At 47.3% G+C, this 22,957-nt stretch overlaps 1 protein-coding gene across 1 annotated transcript in view; it reads right to left on the bottom strand.

The window, feature by feature from the left end:
- The window catches only part of SMARCAD1 (SNF2 related chromatin remodeling ATPase with DExD box 1), an 833,806-nt gene that overhangs the window by 188,678 nt on the left and 622,171 nt on the right, over positions 1 to 22,957 (bottom strand). Inside the window, exon 17 of the mRNA XM_086961941.1 lies at positions 3,965 to 4,060. Within this exon, the coding sequence (XP_086818067.1) occupies positions 3,965 to 4,060 (96 nt within the window). The remainder of the gene's footprint in view (positions 1 to 3,964; positions 4,061 to 22,957) is intronic.

Raw genomic sequence — 22,957 nt, 5'->3', positions numbered from 1 at the left:
TTTACATTAATGTAGCCCAAAGATAAAATGTGACTGTTGACAAAGTACGAGTGCATGAAGAAATCTATATTAGTCTCATCTATCAACAAGTATAGATACGGCTTCCTCAGCAATTTAGACCAGCTAAATATATGGATTATCTTAGAAAAGCAGGTAACACAATTCCCTGTAGAACTACTAATCTGTTGTCATCTTTCCATTCTTCATTAGACAAAAGAACAAGCACTAAATCTACCCAAAAAAAGTCAAGGGATTATACTCAAGTACAGTTATTGTAAGGTTAAAATAAACAGGGTTAACCAGCAGTTACACGCTTGTTCCACATGTGGATTTCAAAGAATACTTTCACAAAAGTGATGTTTGAATTGGGAAAAATGAAGCAAGGGTTTGAGACCTACACATAAACATATGTTTTAAGCGTATGCACCCATCTAGATCCTGGAGTTTGACTGCAAGAAGTGCAAAATAAGTTGAACTTATAACAGGTCTCAAGCATGAGTATGCTATATAGATTTGAGAAAAGTGTATGGCTGAACTAACTAGATGTTGAAATGTGCGCCATTTCAATTCTATTTTCTATGTATCCCTGCCTCTTGTTCCATTTAGTTACATATGAAACCATGTTTGTTTATTCATCTCTATGAGAAACTAAGATTGTCCAATTGTTAACTTTGATATTCTTTTCTTATTCAGATACCCTTTCTTGTTAATCCTTGCTTTACAAACCTGATTGCGTGAATCAAAATTTTCATTCAAATGTGACCCCTATGCATTTCTGGCCATGCAATGGTGCCATTTTAAGAATTTGAGGGGAAGGCAAGACATATTTTGAAGAACCCTGTTTGGACACATTTTGAATTTGTTTCACATTCTTAGGCAATTCAAGACTTTGTTGTGCCCAAAAATACTGAAACATATGTAGAACTTTCAGAAACTGTGGCTACACAAAAATAGACGAACAACCAGGCTGCCCATTGCCCGCCAGCCAAATTATACCAAAGAAAGCTTGAACACATACAGAAAAAACATGCTTGGATATAGATATTGGTTGTCTTAAAACAGCAATATTTTAGGTGAAATTTGTTGTTTAACCAGCCTGTTCCCCAGAGAGTGATTTTGTGGGAATGTAGTACATAATATTAAAAAACAGACCTATGCACGTTTTGCTTGCCATCATAGTTTGGATTGCCTGATATTCATAATCACAAATAAATGCCCCATACCGCTTTACTAGTGGGAATCAAACATCGCTCAGAGTATGTCCAGGATTCCAATAAATGAAGTCTGATAATTTTCTCCTTATTTCACCTTCCCCTGCCTTGTCCCTCCTCTTATAAGCGTACTTTTCAGGCTAGACCATGACCATCAGCTCTGCTTGTCAAGAGAAATGGTAGGGAAATGGGCGAAAGGAGAAAAAGATTTGTGCAGCAAAAGAAAAAGTAGACAAACAAGGGAGGTAGAGCTATAAATGAGGTAATGAGGTTGGTGTGGTAGGGAGGAGACCTAAGCAAAGAGTAAAAGGTGAGGAAGCCAGAAACAAAGATGCAGAGAGACAAAGAGGGAGAGTACAAATGCGGTTTTAGAGTGAGGTCGGGAGAGCGAGATATTTAGAGAGGAATGCATACATTGAGACGTAAGGTGTCAAGAAAGGTGAGCCAGAGCTAAGTCGAGGCAGAGACCAGTAGAAGTAGGGAGGTAGGAATCTGAGTTAGTATGCCAATTAGACATGCATGGCAGAGAAAGAGTAGTAAGATAAAAAGGGCAACATTAAAAGAGGGAGAGCAGGACAGGTCAGATTAAAAAAAGTAGTGAGGGTAAGAGAAAACTAGAGATTGGGGTGGAGGATACAAAATGAGAAGGGATATGGCAGGAAATGTGTTGAATTCGAGACGAGATGTGTAATGCAGAAAAACAGATGAAAATTATACAGAGGTAGGCAGAAGGAGGGTGCAGAAAGAGATGAGAGGAGATAATGATAGATAATGGGTACAGAGAGAGTGTGAAGTGGAGATCGAAGAGGAAGACAGTGGTAAGTGATAGAGAGATGCAGAGCTAGAAAGGTGATGAAATGAGATACGAGGTTGAAAGTTAGGTAACGCAAAATAAAGAAATCTCTTCCTAATAGACCAGAAAGCAAGCAAGGTAAAAGAGTAAGTAAAATGTGAAAGCCAACCAGAAATAAGGATTATGCGCTATAGGTACCTTCTTACAGGAAAACCTACAAACAGTGATTTAAACAAAAAAACAAAATTTTCTTAAAATAAACATTTCACTTACAATACAGAAAACAAAATGAATGTACTAATGTAATTATTCTGATATAAATTGGTTATTTTATGTATTTGTACTTCAAGAACTCGAAGGATTTAAAAAAAGTTTTTAAATTAAATATGGCACATTAGACTATTTGTTTTTCATTTGTAATTATTCAGTTTCATTGCAACATAATACAGAAGTTTGTAAGTGAAATGCTCTTTTTAAGAAAATGTTGTTTCTTTGTTTAAATTACTTTTTGGAGGTTTTCCTGTAAGGAGGTACCAATAGCGAATTATCAATTTTTCGGGTTGGCTTGCACTTTTTACCTCACTAGCTTTCTGGTCTATTGGAAAGGGATTTCTTTATTTTGTGTTGCATATACCCGTCCCTTTTTTAAGCATTAGGGTACCTACCTCTTATTTTGGCAATTTGAAAGTTAGGTAAGCCAGGTAGATGCGGTACAGGGAAAAGGAGGTAGAGTACTGAGATAGAGAGAGGTGTTGAGGTAGAGATGATGAGGTGGACACAGAGTGATCGTGAGAGAGAGGTGAGGTCATAAAAGTACGACAGAGAGGAGTAGAGGGATGAGGTAGTCCTAGTGAGGTAGAGAGAGTGCAGTTTGAGAAAAGGGGTATGTACATAAAGATGTAGCGAGAGGTAAAAACAATAAGATGTGAGGTAGAAGAGGTTAGATGGTGTAAGAATACTGAAATGAGATAGAAAGATCTTGAAATTTAAATGCAACCAACAGCCTGAGAGAGCAAGGGTTAAGGTTGGAAGACCCAGCTGTTAAATTAAAAAATAATGTATTTTACATGCACAAACAACTCCTGGTTATTCTGATGCCTTTACCATGAGACCTGGTAGAAGGTGAGGGCACGCGGCTATTGCCCACTATGCCCATGCCTTTAAATGGCTCTGCCGTAGGCTCATCATCAAGGGATGTTAAATCTCTCTCTGCCCAGTTTGATATTTAGGTAATCCAGCCAAATGCACTTTTCTGTTTGGAGGGTTCCCATGACCTAAGGTACCAACCAGGTGGCATGCAGCAACTTGAACAATAAAATAAGTTACGTAATAATTGGTGGAGCAAAAACACAGACTAAACAGAATAGACACGTTTTTTCTTTTTAGATTTAACTGCTTGGTAACACTCAGTGTCAATGTATACACACACACATTCAGTCTGGCCACATTCAAGACAATCAGGTACATCACAAATTACTTTCTGCTGTAAGTTTCACCGAGAAGGCGGGTGCCCATCAACGGCATTGCGTTCACAATAGTTCATCAGCGCACTACTTTAATTTCCCAAGAAAGGCAAAACTGCAGCAGCTATCTGACGTCTAGAAACCAGGCACAGTTCTGTTCCCCAGGTTACATATATTCTTATATTTACCACCTATGCCTTTATATCTTTAGGTTGTTTCAGATTGTCAGAGGAACTGATCCACCAAACATCCACTGAGCCGCCTCTAACAACATGCATTGAAAAAGAGATGTATGATTTACCAACAATACGTTGGCCGTTTGTAAGCTTGAAAATAGCCTTCTGGGCATGACCACTTTTTTTTAAAATAACAAAGGAAGGACTCATGGTTGCATTAGAAAAAAAGATATATTTTTGGGAAATCATTTGTGAATCAGACAATTTTGTTTGCAGAAATGTTAAAAATCTGTAAATATAAAGAAACTTTTTAACAATTACCTCACTCTTTACTCTTCTGAGTATGAATGGCTTCATTATCTGTTTTGCATGTGTAATTCGCCCCTTTTCAAATTCTGTTTGTTCATCAGAAGACTTCTAAAAAAAAGAAAGGAAAAAGAAGAAAAAAAAAAGGAAATGGAATAAGCACAGGTCTGCAAACAAGCATACATCACATTTATAAAACGAATACTGTGCCTCAAATGGCTGAGCAGCACCTGAAGAGGCTTAGAGGGATTTTAAGCCAACTTGCTTTGTTGACTGTTATAATAACAGGTCACGTAAGTCAAAAAGACAACTCAGACGAGGTTATGGTGTTAGAAAAGAAGTAGTGTCAAAACTCTGACAAGGCGCCACAGTTGGCAACACAGCTTTGGATGCTAACCATTTGTAAACAGGTTTCAGAGCCAGGTTCATACATGCACAATGAATCTGTCTTCTTGGGAACAGATGTTTTCTCAAACAAAAAAAGTTAATCCCAGGATTCAATCACTTTTGTAGTCTCAGTTCTAAGAAGCAATTTCAGAAGGTTGGAGTGACCATATGGGTAGTAACAGAAACTAGAACTAACGCTGCACGTAGTGAGGGCAAAGAAACATTTCGCTGCCTTCCCTAGACCCAACACTGCCTCTTTCTGTACATCCACTGCACGCCTCCTCTAAAGTTGTCAATGATCAAGGACCAGTATGATATTACCAATGGAGGCCAGACGAGAGGCTGCAATGGGTTGACTGTTCTGAAAGCTGGCAATTGAGGAATGAGGACCTCATGTACAAAGACCTATTTCCAAACCATCGATGTTCAAATTTCATACCAATGCAATACCAGTCTGTATGCAATCTGCAATAGTAACTGTGTACTATTCGGTCACATCATAAATTGTACATTCTCAAAGTTTCCCAAAACAATCTGCCCAATGACAATTAAACAGGTGTGAATGGCTGGATGTGGACTGCAAGGAACCTCAGACAACCGTCCTTGTGATGGCTATCCCAAATGGAACACTTGAGTCTATAAAAATAGTAGTAATCATCAACGGGACAGGTGCTGATTAAAAACAAAATGTTTCCTATTTGCAACACTTCAGGGGGAATTTGCAGGCAGCAGGTGGGAGACTGCTTACCCAGAGTCTGTCAGGCATGATTCTTTAAAGGGAAACTACCCAACAAGGACACACATCAGATGCCAGGTCGGACAGGCAAACACACTGGAAGACTGTTCCAAAGACTGACCAATGCTACATAGAAATGTTTTTTTAACTTGACTGCTATGAGAAGGAACATGGATTTAGGTTCCCAAAGGTTTTAAGAAGCTTTATGCTAAACACGTTTTGCCATTTTAAGCAGAAACATATGAATCCTACTTTGATTAGGGAACAGCGTCTACTCCAGTGAATTTCTTGAAACTTTTATCTAGCTAAAGAATTTACTTACAAGCATATAGGTGCACCGCAATTTGTATCAACTATTGAGAAATATAGTCCATGGGGAAAAAAATACTTTGTATGTAAGAGCACCTAATGCACTGGTACAGTACCTTGAATGGCCCAGATCAGTGAGAAAATTCATAAGTGCAGAGGTTTCTACATAAACAATTACTGTTTTCCCACTCTTCTGCCCATCCACCTACAGATAGTGCTTCGTAGAATGACCACAGGAGTGGCCACCATCAATTTGTGATGCAGAAATAAAAACTTAAATTACCCTTTAGCTCATGTCCAGAGAACAGTACAACGGAAAGAAATGTTGGGCATCCAGAGTGCCTGGCCTTGCAGATTATAATCATCTCACACACATGTATCTACAAAAACTAAAAAAATAGGCCAATACTAAAAAGAACTCATGCATAACTTCGAGTTAATGCTTATTGGAAAGGAGTGAATTTGAACAGAGCTATATTTAAGAATACAATCTTTGTCAGATGCATTGGAAGTCATTTGAAAGGAACTAAAGACAATGTATAGAAATACATTTTGAGCACCATTGACAGATCAAATTAAACAAACAATAAAGCTATCAAAGCTACGCTCACAAGTTGATGTGCCTCAGCCGAAAGATTTAACTCCTCCTCAGAAAGATACAATTCTTAACATGATTAAGAACATATTAAGAATTAACAAGGGATTGGGCTATATAAAAACAGTATATGCCACTAAGATTGAGATTTTCTGGTCAGTGTGATAGCAACTATAAAATATGGTTTCTAATAGGACATGTATAGCCATTCATTCATTGACACTGAATGAGCAATCTGTATGAAATAGGCAAAGAACTGTTAGATGCAATGTACTTCAGGCTCTTCACAGGCAGAAATGGGGTTGCACATTAAGAAATGCATTCTCTTTCAAATGGATCGGGAAACATTTATAGTAGTATTTAGTGGCTGTTCATTAGTACAGCCAATATATCAAGGCAAAGGCGATTATCTCAGTGCAGGCGCCTTTAGTTTGCCGTTTACGTCCACCAACAGCGAGGAACTATAGTTAATTTCGGAAATAGTGAACAGACACTTCACTAAAAAGCCAGAGCCACATAATGGAGCTTGAATGGGTTTCTCTTTTTGCAAAAATATTTAACCCATAAATGCCTGATAAAAGTCAAACACTCGCAGCTGGTACAGTTACAACCAACTTGGCACTAGTTGAATTTAGTAAATCCATTTCCGTTGGAGGAAGTACACACAGCCATACTCTGTTCAACATTAGGCAAGGCAGCAGGAGTAGACCGGGTGGCAGCAGAGATTTTTTAACAAAATTTAGAATTCTGGACCCGTTGCTCACAAATGTTTTTCGGTCTAGATTAGTTGGGTGCAAATTGAGTCATGGAGGCAGTCAGTAAACGTCCCTATATATAAAAATGGAGATCGTCCAAATTATCGTCCAATTGCACTGCTTGATCCTTCAGGAAAAAGTTTTGGTTGGGTCATCTTAGGAAAGTTAGAAGCATGGCCAGGTAAAAATTCTCTTTTTACTAAAGTGCAATTTGGGTTCCACCCAGGAATGAGCACCACTGAGCAAGCTTTAAATCTTTCCCTAATTCTGGGTAAATATGTCAAGGTTAGGAGAGGGGCCATACATATAGCCTTCATAGATCTCTCCTGGGCCCTTGACTTGGTGGATAGAAACATATTGTGGGACATTATGGGACATGCGTGAGTGGATTCATCTTTATTAACTGTGATAAAAAGTTTCCATCAAGATACGAATATAAGAGTTCGGTCTCAGTCATGTGAACAGACTCCCACTATTCAAGTTTCGCGTGGGGTGAGACAAGGTTGCATCCTGGTGCCTTTTTTATTTCTTTTTTTACATTAATGCCCTTGATTCCTTTTTAACAAACTACACCCCTGATGTCCTGAAAACTGGTTTGCGTCTAGTCCCTATCTTACCTTACGCAAATGATGCCGTCCGCTTGGCCTGCAAAGCTAGTGGTCTGCAAGCACTTTTAGATGGGTTCTCTAGTTTTAGGCAGGGGCTGAACTTTAAAGTAAATAATGAAAAATCCTATATATTAACATGTTGGCCAAAGACCACCTGTTCAAAGAAGTTTTTTAGTGGACATACAATGATAAAGAAAGAAAGCAATTGTAGCTACTTGGCCATTCTATTTAGCGCCAATCTGAGATGGTATCATTTAATTACTCAAAAGTCCCATTCAATGGAAGTGCCATGTGAATCTCTGTATAGATTTGCGAAAAATTTAGGAGATGAACTGCCCAGGGCACTGACAATCCTATACAGAAGTAAATTGATGTTGGTGGGCATATATGGTGTAGGAGTATGGGGACATCAATCTGTAAAGACCCTTCAGGCAGCAGAAAACAAGTTTTTAAACAGGCTTTTCGGACTCCCCAGATCCAAATCAGGTGTTATCACTCACGATGAAATAGACCTAGATTTCCTAGAAGATACAGTGGGCCTGGCACCCATCTGGCTATGGGTTAAATGTGGTCCACTCCAGGAATAGTGGAGGATTGCCTGAAACAGACTAACATGCTAGCTATCCCATGAGCTAAGTACATAAAAAACACTTTTCTTTTTTTTAAATTAATTTATTTATTAGATCGCATATATGCATCATAACAAAATGTTCAAGCACATACAATGTCAATATTGGCTGATACTGTTAGAATAACAATTTTTTTTCTCCCTTTTTATGAACACAGTTCCAACTCACCTCCCCTACTTCCTATCCCAACAACAGCATGAAGCACAAGTTACTACTTGTGTAACGATATATCTGTAAGAGACATTAGTTAGTGATAGATTCCTTACCTTAGATAGATTTCCTACCTTAGAATATCCCCAGGCGTCAGACTGGATCCAGAATTTTTTTGCGTATCAGTACCCATGTGCGTCAGTAGGCGTCTTCCGCAGCCGCCGTCGGCGCCGTGATGATGTCGTCGGAGTACTTAGACGCCGCCTCCGCGTGCCGACGTCAGTTCTTATGCACAGCTTTTCCTCGCCAGAAACGCAGAGCCATGATAAAAACCAACACTGGTGCCATGAAACTAGGGCCCTGAAGGGGATGATCTTAACCCTAGATATCGGTTCGCAGAACGGGGAGGATGGGTGGGTCGGTAAGGAATCTATCACTAACTAATGTCTCTTACAGATATATCGTTACACAAGTAGTAACTTGTGCATCTGAAAGACACGTTAGTGATAGATTCCTTACCTTAGAATAGATACCCCAGCAATACCAACCCCGGTGGTGGGTCTGCGAACCAATAATCACACCAGAAAGTCCTGGAGGACGGAACGGCCAAAGAAGCCATCCCTCCGGACTTGGCTGTCCAGGCAGTAGTGTCTTGCGAACGGGTGCAGCGAGACCCACGTAGCTGCCTGACAAATGTCCTGCAAGGGGACTCCCCAGCCCAGGGCAGTAGTAGTCGCCGTGGCCCGAGTGGAATGGGCCCTCAGCCCAACAGGGGGTTCCTTTTTAGCCAAGGAGTAGCATGCCTGGATACACAACACGATCCACCGAGAGATGGTCCGTTTGTGCACTGCCCGTCCCTACTTAGCGCCCGCCTAACAAACAAAGAGTTGGTCATCCACCCAGAACCGGCGTGTGCGATCCAAGTAGAATGAGAGCGCACGTTTTGGGTCCAGACGGTGGAGCCTCTCTTCCTTTTTCGAGGGATCGGCAGGCGGAAAGAAGGTGGGCACGGCGATGGACTTCCCGATGTGGAAGGCTGTGACTACCTTGGGCAGGAAAGAGGGTCTTGTCCACAACACAACCTTGTCCGGGTGGACAGAAAGGAATGGAGGTTTGGAAGAAAGAGCCTGGAGCTCATTCACTCTCCTGGCAGAGGTGATGGCAAACAGGAAAGCAGTCTTCAGAGTAAGAAGGCGGAGAGGACAGTTATGAAGTGGCTCAAAGGGAGCGCACATCAGGTAAGTTACTACAAGGTTCAAGTCCCACTGGGGCATCACGAATGGAATAGGAAGGAACATGTGTGTGATGCCCTTCAAAAACCTATTTACAATGGGGGACTTGAACAAAGACGGTTCATCAGGTAGCTTTAAGAAGGCGGAAAGGGCAGAAAGGTAGCCCTTGAGAGTGCCCAGAGCAGAGCCCTGCTGGGCAAGAGAAAAAAGGAAGAGGAGAACCTCAGAAAGGGGGGCAGAGTGTGGATCCACAGCCTTTTCTGTGCACCATGCCACAAATTTGTTCCACCTGAAGCCGTATACCGATTTAGTGGATGGACGCCTGGCTGCCAGAATGACATTACAGACATCAGGAGGCAAGTCAATTGGCCTCAACTGCTGCCGCTCAATCTCCAAGCTTGTAGGTGAAGACAGGACAGGTTCGGATGGAGGACTGTCCCCTGTTGCTGCGACAGAAGGTCCTCCTGAAGAGGCAGACAAATCGGGGGATCGACAAACATGCTGAGTAGCTCTGGATACCAATATCTTCGTGCCCAGTCCGAAGCCACAAGGATAACCTGGGCCTGGTCGCGACTGATCTTCTTCAGCATTCTGGGCAGAAGTGGTATAGGCGGAAAGGCGTACAAAAGACCGCGACTCCACTCGCGACGAAAAGCGCCTCCGAGCGAGTGCCGCCTTGGAAATTCCAACGCGCAGAACTGATGACATTGCGCGTTCTCTTCTGTGGCGAATAGATCTAACCAAGGCTCTCCCCACTGCTGAAAGAGGCTTTGCGCCACGTCCGAGTTCAGACGCCAATTGTGATCCATCATGCACCGACGGCTGAGTTCGTCCGCCCTGGCGTTCAGAGAACCTGCCAGGTGTTGAACCACCAGGGTCACGCCCTGATGTTTCAGCCATTGCCAGAGGCGCAGAGCCTCCTGGCATAGGGTCCACAACCCCATCCCGCCCTGTTTGTTGCAGTACCACATGGCGGTGGTGTTGTCCGTGAACACCTGCACTACACTCCCCCGGACAGAGGGGAGGAATGCCTTCAGTGCAAGCCGGATCGCCCGCAGCTCCAGAACGTTGATGTGGAGCTGGGACTCCGCCGGAGACCAGAGGCCTCTAATGTCCGCCTCTCCCATGTGGCCCCCCAGCCCTGGAGGGACGCGTCAGTCACAACTACGTGCTCCGGTTGGGGTAGGGGAGAGGGATCTGCCGCTGACCCAATCGCGGTCCTTGAGCCACCACTGCAACTATCTTGCAGTGCCCTCCGATATAAAGACATGGTCGGACAAGTTTCCCTGATGCTGGGCCCACTGAACCTTCAGGTCCCACTGCAGAGCCCGCATCCGCCACCTGGCGTGATGCACCAGAAGGATGCAGGAGGCCATCAACCCCAGAAGCCGCAGCGTCAACCTGACCGAGACTTAGGATAAAGGCTGAAAGATCGGAATCAGAGCCTGAATATCCCGAACCCGCTGTTCGGGAGGATAAACCCGAAACTGCGCCGAGTCTAGAACCGCTCCGATGAAAAGGAGCTTCTGAGAGGGACACAGGTGTGACTTCGGCACATTGATGGAGAACCCCAGCAGGTGAAGGAGGTCGGCCGTAGTCTGGAGGTGGCTGACGACTGTCTGGGGCGAGCCCGCCTTTGTCGAGGTAGGGGAAGACTGAAACCCCTAACCTGCGCATATGAGCTTAGACCAACGCCATCACTTTCGTGAACACCCGTGGGGCGCTGGTAAGGCCGAAAGGGATCACAGTAAACTGAAAGTGCTTGTGGCCTACCGTGAACCGCAGGTAACGCCGGTGGGCCGGCAGGACGGGGATGTGAAAATAAGCGTCCTGCGCTACCATCCAGTCTCCTGGGTCCAGGGCAGACAAGACATGAGTTAATGTCAGCATCTTGAACTTCTCCTTCCGGAGGAAGCCGTTGACGTTCCGTAGGTCCAAGATAGGGCGTAGGCCCCCTTCGCCCTTCTTGGGCACCAGAAAGTAGTGGGAGTAACAACCACATCCCTACTTCTGGCCCAGGAACGAGCTCGATGGCCCCCTTGGCCAAGAGGGCCGTAATTTCCTCCAGTAGAAGTGTCAAGTGATCCCCCGACACGCGGTGGCACTGCGGTGGCATGGCTGGAGGGGGCGCTTCGAAGGGGAGGGAGTAGCCCCTTCGGACGATTTGAAGCACCCACCTGTCCGATGTGACAGTGCACCAGTGGTGGTGGTGATGGCAGACACTGCCTCCCACTGGCGTCACATGGGCCTGAAAGCACAGAATAGGAGGGTTTTGAGGCGGATGTTGCAGGGGTAGGTGTGGACTCGCCCACCGTTGACACCGACCACTGCCACGGCGGTTTCCACGTCCGCCACCACGCTGGATGGTAGTCTGCGGCACGTGGCTGGCAGGACGCATGGGGGCACCCCTTCCTTGGCCACGAAAGGCAGCCGTTTGCTGGCGTGGGGCCGAGAGGCCCAAGGATTTGGCGTCCTTAAAGCACTCAAGCGCATGGTCTGCCTTGTCGCCAAAGAGGCGACGGCCATCGAACGGCATGTCCATAAGTGTGTTTTGGACATCGGCCGAGAAATTGGCTGACCTCAACCAGGCGTCACGGCGAATCGCCACCGTCGTTGCCATTGCTCTGCATAGAGAGTCGGTAGTGTCCAGCCCACACCGGATGGAATACCTTTCCGCATCTCGGCCCTCCATAAGGGCCTGGCCGAGTTTAGCCCGTACCGCCAACGGGCATTCTGGCAGCACGGCCGCGACTCTGTCCCACAGAGATTGGGTGGAGCGGCCCAAGAGGCATGCAGCATTAACTGACCACAGTACCTAACTCAGGGAGGAGAATACCTTCTTCCCGTAATTCTCGTACCTCTTGGATTCCCAGTCAGGGGGAGCCGACGGGAATGCGGTCTGGGGATTGGAGGCCTGGATCACCAGGCTCTCAGGGGTGGGGTGGGTAGACAGAAAGCAAGGGTCACCCGGAGCCGGGCGGTGGCGTCTGGCCACGTTCCTATCCACAGGCTGCCCTGTGGCGGGCCTGGACCAAGTGCCCCAAAGAAAGTCTGACAAGATCTCATTAAACGGCAGCAGAGGCTCGGCCGAGCTTGACTGCGGTTTAAGGACCTCAGTGAGGAGGTTAGTCCTCACGGCCGCGATGGGGAGCTCAAGGCCCAGGGCCTTGGCCGCCCTCATCAGCACCACGCTATAAGCAGCCCCCTCCTCCGTAGCCACGCTAGAAGGGGAGACAAAACCAGTGTCGGGCGAAGTGTCCAGACCACTGGCCCCCCCAAGCTCTCCTGTCCAGTCCGCAGAAGACTGACACTCACGTGCCAGAGGGTCCTCAGAACCCTCCCAATCCTCCTCATCACCCACTGCCTAGTACTCAGGCTCAAAAGATGGGGCCGGGTCATAGAAATAAAAATCTCCCAGCAGCGTAGAGAGCGGCGCCGCACCGGCGCCAGACCCGAATCGAGGGCAGGACCAGGGACGACGTCGTCCTGGGACGGCGCCGGGGGCGACACACGAGGGGCCGATGCCAGCGAGGTCGTGAGGTCGACTGGATGCAACCCGGATCCGGACCCATTGGGGCCCTGCGGCATCGGGACCTAAGTAGCCGACGGCGCCGGGGCTGAAGCACCTGGCCCGCATGGGGACCCAGTCGGAGCCGCTTGGCCCGAAGGCGCCGCGGAACCCAACGGAGGAGCGAGCGACCTCATGGCCATAAGGAAGTCTACAATCTCCCCCGGCGTTGCGTCCTTCCCAGGAACCGGCGGGTGTGGAGCAAGCTGTGACACCTGAGGCGCCACGTGGCTGGCGTCGCCCAAACCCCCGGCCGCGTCGCACGAGCGTCTGGGGGAGTCAGAAGAGTGATGGTGCCTCCTTAACTTCTTGTGCCTCTTACCTGAGGACTTCGAGCCTGAAGACCGATGACGACTCCCGGAACTGTGGAGGCTCCGGCCCGCGACCGGTCCATCGACCTCCTTTCGGACCGGGACCTCGAGCGGCGCGGGGCAGACTGCCGAAGCTTGAGTCACTTACGGGCCCGCTCCTGTCTAGCCATAGACATCAGGGCCCGGCAGTCGGAGCAGGACTTGTCGTCGTGGTCCAAGCCCAAACGGTGCAGGCACCGGCGATGGGGGTCGGTAACCAAGTTCAGTCGGTTGCATTCGGCGCAGGGCTTGAACCCGGGCATCCCTACCGGCACTGTCGGAGTCGATAGACTTCGGAAAAAAAAAAACGGATCAAAGAAGATCTCAAAAGGTTAGTCAAAAAGTGACTTGGGTACAACTTTTTCCAGATCTGCGCTAGCTGGCGTGGAAAAAAGAAGAACTGACGTCAGCACGCGGAGGCGGCGTCTGAGTACTCTGACAACGTCATCACGGCGCCCACGACGGACGTGGAGCCGCGGACAACGCCTACCGACGCGCATGGGTACTGCTACGCAAAAAAAATTTGGATCCAGTCTGACGCCTGGGGATATTCTAAGGTAAGGAATCTATCACTAAAGTGTCTCTTTCAGATATAACACCTAAGAAGCAGGCAACTTTATACTTTACATTTTGCAGTGTAGAGCGATACAAAATCAGTTTCCATAACATCACTAAGTTTGGTGATAACTATGACAACATATCTAGAGCAAGTCAGGATGTGCCAGTAAATATGTATAAAGTGGCACCCAAAAATCTATGGGCCTTGAGGCCTCAGGTACCTCCTCAGCATATATACTCAATTGTTCCTTACAGAAGACAAGATCACAAATCTATTTACCCAGTGTCAGTGCAGCTTTGGAATTCCAGTGCATTGCAACTGCACGTTTAGCAATTAGTGTAGCTATTACAACAATGTATCTGTTACATGGTTTAATTTGATTTAGCAGCCCTAACAGGCACACCTCTGGTTCACATACAATTTTTTCCAATGCCATATTCTATAATGCCTTCATCACACCACACCAGAAATTAAATATAGCTGGGCACCTCCATGCAAGACCCATAAAGTCCGCCCCCTCCTGACGGCACCTAGGGCATCTCGTACCCTCTCACAATCCATACTTTAGAAATTGTATTGGGGTATAATATATCTGATGCATATATTTAAAATGGATAATTCGGAGATTGCAATTAGTTAGAAGTAAGGCGGCCTGTCAGTCTACAACATGCTTCGCAGTTTTCATGCAACATGGGGGCATCTAGAACAGCATTCCATTTTTCTAATGTAGGAGATTCTTCCCACTCACTTTCTCGTTGGGATGTGCAGTATATTCTGGTGATCAACCCCTACTCTCACGCCTTTTAATATCACTTGTAACACCTTCAGCACCTGTGGTTCCTGTGGGAAATCAGGCCACACTGTGCGCGGCGCATAAATATACTCTCTCGTCGCCAATGCATCCCATTCCCACACAGTACTATTTACTGGGTTAATTTCTCTTGTTTTCCATCCCACACACTTATGGAAATCTTTAGCTGGCTGTGGGGTCGGATGTACTGTATCTGCTTCCATAGCCAAATGCGGCATATCCTTCTGCGGAAAGAGCCAGTAATGAGCAAACTGCGCCTGTGCACACAGGTAGTAAAGACGTATATCTGGCCCTTCAAAGCCTCCTCTTTCAAACGGCGTTACTGTATTCCAACTGCACCTTGGCTGCTTGCCAGCCAAGATCAGAGACAGCAAACATGTCTGCAGTGTTTTAAAAAATGCCAGGTTAATTTTATTGGAACGTTAACAAACAGGTACCACAGCTTAGGGAGCATGGTCATTTTTACGACGTGTCCAGTGGTGGATTTGCTCACCAACTGCAATGACAGACCGTCATAGTTCATGTTCAGCACTGCCTCTGGGTCCCTATGCCCCCGATATTTCCCCGGGTCGGTGGACCAGGTGAGCGGGTAATCTGGCACCACCTCTTGGGTACCATCCGTCAATGGGAAGATCGTGGACTTTGCTCAATTGATCCCCAGCCGGAGTGCCCTTCAAAAGTCGCATAGTTACGCAGTATAGGTGATAGCTGTGTATCTGGGTCACAGACTAACAGTAAAATGTAATCCGCATAGAGTGAGATGACCAACGGAAACTATCTGAACCCCAGTGCAGCCTCCGCGTGTTTCTCATGCATTTTGCAGGCCAATAGCTCCAAAGCTAGAGAAAAAAGCATCGGAGATAAGGGGCAACACTGCCTTGTGCCCGTACAGATTGCAAACATGTCCGATACCCATCCATTAACTCGCACTCGAGCGACCAGGTAGGTGTACAATAATTGTATCCATTTTACAAAAAAGGATGGCATACCCATTCTCTGAAGGACCACAAACATATTCCCCCATTGGAGCGAGTCAAAAGCTTTGGCTACGTCAAGCAGCACCTCCACAGCAGGGATTTCAGGGTATCGCTGGTTTAATACACCAAAAATGGTACGAAGGTTGTGCACTGTAGATCGTTTGGGGACGAACCCTGATTGATCCAGGAGAACCAACTTAGGAATCAGGGGTTGCAGCCTAGTTGCTTTCATCTTAGCTAGTATTTTAGCATCTATATTTAGAAGAGATAGCGGCCTATATGATTCACATCTATTTGCTGCTTTCACGGGTTTCGTAAGTGTAACTAATAATGCTTCTCTAAGGGGGGTGGGGAGGGGAGTACTCCAGTTTCATAAGCTTCTGCAAAAACATTTAATAAGGGAGGCACCAGGTCATCCATGTATGCCTTATAAAACTCACTGAGCAGGCCGTCAAGCCCCGCCGCCTAACAAGGAGGTAGTGATCTTATGGTCTCCTTCACATCCTCTACGTCAAATGGTTGTATTAAATATTCACGTTGCCCGTTTGACAGCCATCCCAGCACAATATCGTTTAGATAGACAATAAACTCAGAATCAGACTGCTTGTCCATGGCCATATAGTTTAGTGTAGAAATCGATAAATACTCTGCTGATCTTGGCAGCATCATCTGTGTCTAGTAATTCAGTAATATGCTCCTGCCCCTTGGGCATGGATAACTTTTGTGCCAGTGAGAGACTAGGCCTCCCACTATCTCCATAAAAACGTGCTCTAGATCTCCTACATTTATATAATACCTCCTGATCTATTGTTTGATTGTGTTCAGAAACCAGCTCTCTCATCCGGGCCAAAGTGGTAGATGTCAGGCATCGCTCATATTCTCGCTCCAAAAAGCAAATCTCATCAGCTATAGTTTTTATTCTGTTTCTGAGGTATTTCAACACTCCTGCCTATGTACCCATTCACACACCCCTTATTGTAACTTTAAAGGCCTCCCAGAGAGTGCCTGCACTATTTATTGCCTTCCCAATGTTGGCTCAGAATACTATATTGGTTAAGGAGGATGGCTGCAGTCGCCACTGGAACGGGGGTTGGACACAGTCGGGACTTTAAGCTCTATAAACACTGGTGAGTGGTCTGACAGCGTCCTGGCCTGATGCTTCACCATAACAGTACAAGGGGCCACCTCCTGGGACACCAGCCAATAATCAAGTCTAAACCACAAGCAGTGCACTGTGGAAACAAATGTGCCTTCCCTCCCCTCTGCACTGCGAGCCCGCCAAATATCTATAAGGCTCTCTGCCTCCATCAACTTACCTAGAATCAGCGCTGCTTGCTTCCCACGTTCATTTGTGTCAGGGGACGATCTAGTCTGGGATCTAAACATACATTCAGGTCGCCCCCCCCCCCCACCCATATGAAAACTGAAGAGGGATAGGATGCGATGTGTCTCCATATATCATTGCAGAAGGCGGGATCATCAATGTTAGGCCGATACGTGTTGACAAACAATACTACTGTATCTCCCAGTTTACTCAATACAAGGAGTACCATTCCCTGTACGTCCATTTCTGACCTAATGAGCGCATATGGGGTACCTTTCTTAACCAATATCATAACGTCCCTGGAATATGATCAGAATGAGGAGGCAACCCGCACCACTGCCCAGGGAGACCCAACACCTAGTTCCAAATGTTTAGTAAGGTGTGTCTCCTGAAGAAAGGCAATCTGTACATCCTGCCTATCTAAAAAAGCTAGCACATTGCAGATTTTATTTGGGTTATTTAACCCACGCACATTCCATGTTATTATCTTTATCGTATTTTCCAATACCCGTACTTTCCATCTTTCAATATAGTGAGAACATAATCCACATTTCTGTATCATTAACGTTTAACCACCCATTGCTTCTATCAATGTCCATGCCTGCCATAAACCCTACTGCCACCCAAACCCCCACCCACTTCAGCACCCACAACTTGCTAAAGACAGCCCCATAAATAAAGAAACCCCCCCCAACCCCTGAGCGAACCAATTGAACAGATGGGGAACACCCATATTGGGACACTAGAGTGCATAAAGCCTCCTGGTGCTAGAGGGAGGTGGCAAAGTGTGTCAATAGTCCTACACAGCAGTGCACAACAACTTATTAGTGGTATACAATGGCATCCAATCTCAGTCTGACATAATACACTCAGAGTACTGCAAGCAACAATCTCACACATAGTCCCCACCCATGGGCGAAATGTCTCCAATGAAGACTGCCATCCCGTTGAGTTTTGCGCAACACAGAAGGCCCCCCCATCGCCAACAGCATGACAGGTGAGGCCATATAAAACCCAATGCGACCCAGTCAAGTCATAACTACCATCCCATGGTTACTGTTCATCTTCGTCATGGTCAGTAGTAGTGTCCCGGCAACGTTTTTTTAAAAAGCTTTGCATGTTCCATTGCAGCTCTTGGGTTCATGATGATCTTTGACGCATCCTCTGGACCAATCCCAGTCTAGCTGGGTATAACATGGCATATGGGATTTCCTATGTTTGTAGTAACTTTTTGGCCAGTAAGAACTCTCTTCGTGCAGCCTGCACGGCGGTGAAGTTGGGGAAAAACACAAGTGCATTTCCCTGATGCGTGATCTGTCCCCTCTCCCGAGCCAGGCGGAGGATCTTGTCTCGATCACGGTAGTTCAGTAACCTTGCAATTATGGGGCGCAGCGGGGATCCAGGGCTAAGGCGCACCGCCAGGGATCGGTGGGCTGGCTCCACTATTTACATAGGTGACAGAATTTCAGCGCCAAATATTTCCATGACCAGCTCCTCCACGTATAGTTCCATCTTACCAATGTTTGTCGACTCAGGAAGCCCCGTTATACGAACATTGCTCCTCCTGGAACGTGCCTCCAAGTCTTCGTTCTTAGCTTGGATGATTGCTAGCACCTTCTCCACGTTGAGAGATTTCTCCAATACAGTGTGCAAATCATCCCCACCAGTAGACACCCGTTGCTCGACCTCCCCCAATCTTGTGCCTTGTATGTCCAGCTTTGCCGCCATATGGTCCATTCGCAGGTTAAGTGAATCAATTTTACATTCAATGATTGCAAGCTTTGTTGCATCGCAAGGAGAGTGGATTCCAGAGTTGGGGTAATCTCCTGTGGGGCCTCAGAGTCTGAGGCCGGCTTGCTCTGGGATCAGTAAGTTTTGCGCATATCGAAGGTTAAGCGTTGTTGTGACTAATCAGGCTTGCCCATAACGCCTGGCCCAATGATTAGGTCCGTTTTGTGTTTTCACTCTGCACGACCCAACCACAACAGCTTTCAGTCTATCGAACTGTTGCCCACCACTCAATGGCGACCAGGTCAGGCTATACAATAGCCACTGCCTTACTATGCTGCTGCAAGGTGGAACAAATACTATCCTCGCACCTTGCGCGTTCACAGGGTCCACAAGAACAGCACAAAGCTGGGGCAGGTAACAATTAATGCCCAGCGAGCCGCGCCTTCCTTCTCGCCTGTTTTTAGCGATAAATCCTTCCAGGTCTTAGCGCATCAGCAGTCTATCTTTCTTTCTCTTAGTTTTTATATTCCTCCAGCCCTGCCCCTACTATCCAAGTGTATGCCATACCCAGCAGATCTCAAATGGAGAGGGAGGTCTCACCCTCGCACCACGATGCACTGTAGACACAGAGGCAACAGCCTCCTATGTAGTAGCTGTCTTGCAATAGGGACCCATATACAGCAGTGCGCCACCCCACATGTGCCTTAGGCCTTGGTACTGTCATCCCCTAAGCTGAATGTGTGGCACAGCTCACAGCCACAGTGCGGGGGCTTCCATGAAACGAGGGATCACCACCAAGCACCACACCGCAACACAGTCTTTTGCCCTGGAGGCAGCGATGTCACGTCTCTCCCCCTCGCAGCTTCTACCAGACCCAATATCCCTGCAGCCTTACAGGCCACCACAGCGTCGTCCCATGGTGGAGGCCACAAGCCCTGTGGCACACCAAAAGTGGCGCTCCAACAGCGAGCACCTGCTCTGTACCTCAGTCTTTGCGGCCCTCCGCATAGGGCCACCCACAGCATCAACCTGGTTCCACTCCTGGTCATCAGCAGCCACACCAGAGTTTACGTCGGGGATCCGTAACAGCCAATGATATTAGCCACAAGTCGTGGCAGCCATGTTGATACAGGCCGCTGCCGCACCTCGATAAGAGTTCTTCGGTTTCCCTCCGCTTCCGCATGATCCTAAGTGGCTTAAGTGGTCTCAATGGTCCTCCAACCCTATGCTGGCCAAAATTGCACAAGACCGTACTCCAGCCCTCATTGGGGATTGTAAAGAGGACTCCTATTGCTTTCAAACCTGGATGATGTCAATAAGTGACAAATTAATTCCTCTTAAACCTTCCAGAGAGATAAGCAAAGCCAAATTTTACAAAGACCCCTGGTTCACTACAGATCTAGCAAAACAACGTCTCCAATGCAATCAGTCAGAACGCAGATGGAGAAGGGCTTATTGACCCAGTAGACCGACAAGCTTTCAAAATAAGTTGTAAACTATACCAGGCAGCCATCAAAATAGCAAAAAGAAATTACTTTCAGAACAAAATAGTGGAGGCCAACAACGATCAAAAACAAATTTTTGCAATTGTAAAATCCTTTACTGATCCTAAAGTATTGCATAAAGAAATTCCCCCCTCTCAGACCCTATGCAATGAAGCACAAGTTACTACTTGTGTAACAATATATCTGTAAGAGACATTAGTTAGTGATAGATTCCTTACCTTAGAATATCCCCAGGCATCAGACTGGATCCGGAAAGTTTTTGCAGGGCAGTACCCCTGCACGTCAGCAGGTGGGGTCCTGCGGCTCCGCGCCCATCACTGGCATCGTAAGCGCCGAGATAACGTCACGGAGACTACTTAGGCGCCACCCATGCGCGCTGACGTCAGTTCTGTACACGGCTTTCCGCCCCAGAAACGCAGAGCCATGCAAGAAAGTGGCCAATTATGCATAAAACCAGGGCCCTGAAAGGGATGTCCTTAACCCTAGTAACCAGTTCGCAGAACGGGGAGGATGGGTGGGGCGGTAAGGAATCTATCACTAACTAATGTCTCTTACTGTTAAAACGTTACACAAGTAGTAACTTGTGCATCTGAAAGACACGTTAGTGATAGATTCCTTACCTTAGACTAGATACCCCAGCAATACCAACCCCAGAGGTGAGTCTGCTAATAAGATTGCACCAGAAAGTCACTGAGAACAGAACGGCCAAAGAAACCGTCTCTCAGGACTGGACTGTCAAGGCAGTAATGCTTGGTAAACTTGTGCAGCGAGGCCCACGTAGCTGCCTGACAAATGTCCTGCAAGGGAACGCCGCGCCCCAAGGCTGTAGTGGCTGCTGTTGCCCTGATGGAATGGGCACGCAGCCGACAGAAGGCTCCTTCTTAGCCAACGAGTAACAGGCCTTGATGCAGAGAACGACCCACCGAGAGATGGTCTGTTTGTGCACGGTTCGACCTCTTTTGGCGCCTACGTAGCCAACAAAGAGCTGGTCATCCACCCGGAACTGCTGTGTACGACTCAAGTAGAAGGAGAGAGCACATTTCAGTTCCAGACGGTGGAGCCTCTCTTCCTCTATGGAAGGCTGCGGAGGCGGAAAGAAGGTGGGCAAAGTGATGGTCTGCCCGATGTGGAAGGGCGTGACAACCTTTGGCAGGAAAGAAGGACGGGTCCTCAGAACCACCATGTCCCGATGAACAGAAAGGAAAGGAGGTTAAGGTGAGAAGACGTAAAGGACAGTTGTGAAGCGGCTCAAAGGGAGCGCACATCAGAAAGGTCAAGACAATGCATAATTAATGGCACGGGAGGAAACGTGTGCGTAATGCCTTTCAGAAAACAGTTAACAACCGGGGACTTAAAAAGAGAAGGCTGATTAGGAAGCTGTAGAAAGGCGGAAATTGCAGAGAGATAGCCTTTGATAGTGCCCAGAGCAGAGCCCTGCTGGGCCAAAGAAAGAAGGAACAAAAGAACCTCGGAAAGAGGTTCAGAAAGGGGATCCGGAGCCTTCGCTGTGCACCATGCCACAAACTTGTTCCACCTGCAGGTGTATACCGTTTTTGTGATGGGACGCCTGGCTGCCAGAATGACATCACAGACTTCAGGAAGAAGATCGAAAGCTGTCAACTACCACCGCTCAATTTCCACGCATGGAGGTGGAAACTGGGCAGGTTCAGGTGGAGGACCGTCTCCTGCTGCTGCGACCCAAGATCCTCCTGAAGAGGCAGTCGGATCGGGGGAGTGATTGCCATGCTGAGTAGCACGGATACCAGCATCTTCGTGCCCAATCCTGAGCCAGAAGAATGACTTGGGCCCGGTCGCGCCGAATCTTCTTCAGCACTCTGGGAAGAAGTGGTATAGGCAAAAGGGGTACAACAGACTGCAACTCCACTCGCGACAAAAAGCGTCACAGAGCGAGTGCCGCCTTGAAAATTCCAACAAGCAGAACTGATGACATTGCTCGTTCTCTTCGGTGGCGAACAGATCTAACCAAGGTTCTCTCTACTGCAGAAAGAGACCATGCGCCACATCCGAATTCAGACACCATTTGTGATCCATCATGCATCGGCGGCTCCGTTTGTCCGCCCTGGCGTTCAGAGAACCTGAACCACCAAGGTAATGCCCTGATGTTCCAGCCATGTCCATAGGCGCAGAGCCTCCTGACATAGGGTCCAGGACCCGCCCAGTTTGTTGCAATACTACATGGCGGTGGTGTTGTCCGTGAACACCTGCACCACAAGTCCCCGGACAGAGGGAAGGAATGCCTTCAGTGCAAGTTGGATCGCCCACAGCTCCTAAAGGTTGATATGGAGCCGGGACTCTGCCGGAGACCAGAGGCCACTGATCTCCACCTCTCCCAAGTGGCCTCCCCATTCCATGAGGGACGCACCCCTCACCACTGTGTGCTCCGGTTGGGGAAGGGAGAGGGATCTGCCATTGACCCAATCGTGATTCGTGAGCCACCACTGCAATTGCCAAGCAGTGCCCTCCGAGATCTGGACGTGTTCGGACAGGTTTCCCGGATGCTGTACCCACTGGAACTTAAGGTCCCACTGCAGAGCCCGAATATGCCATCTGGCACGTTGCACTAGCAGGATGCAGGAGGCCATCAGGCCCAGGAGCTGGAGGGTCATCCTGACTGAAACCAGGGATAGAGGCTGAAAGATCGGAATCATAGCCTGAATATCCCGGACTCGCTGCTTGGGAGAATAAACCCGAAACCGTGTTGAATCCAGAACCGCTCTGATGAAGGGGAGCTTCTGACAGGGACTCAGGTGCGACTTCGGCA

Source organism: Lissotriton vulgaris, chromosome 3_1 (assembly GCF_964263255.1).
Source record: "Lissotriton vulgaris chromosome 3_1, aLisVul1.2, whole genome shotgun sequence".
NCBI classification, from domain to species: domain Eukaryota; kingdom Metazoa; phylum Chordata; class Amphibia; order Caudata; family Salamandridae; genus Lissotriton; species Lissotriton vulgaris.
The sequence above is the reverse complement of the archived record's forward strand: the minus strand, read 5'-3'. Positions and strand labels throughout refer to the sequence as shown.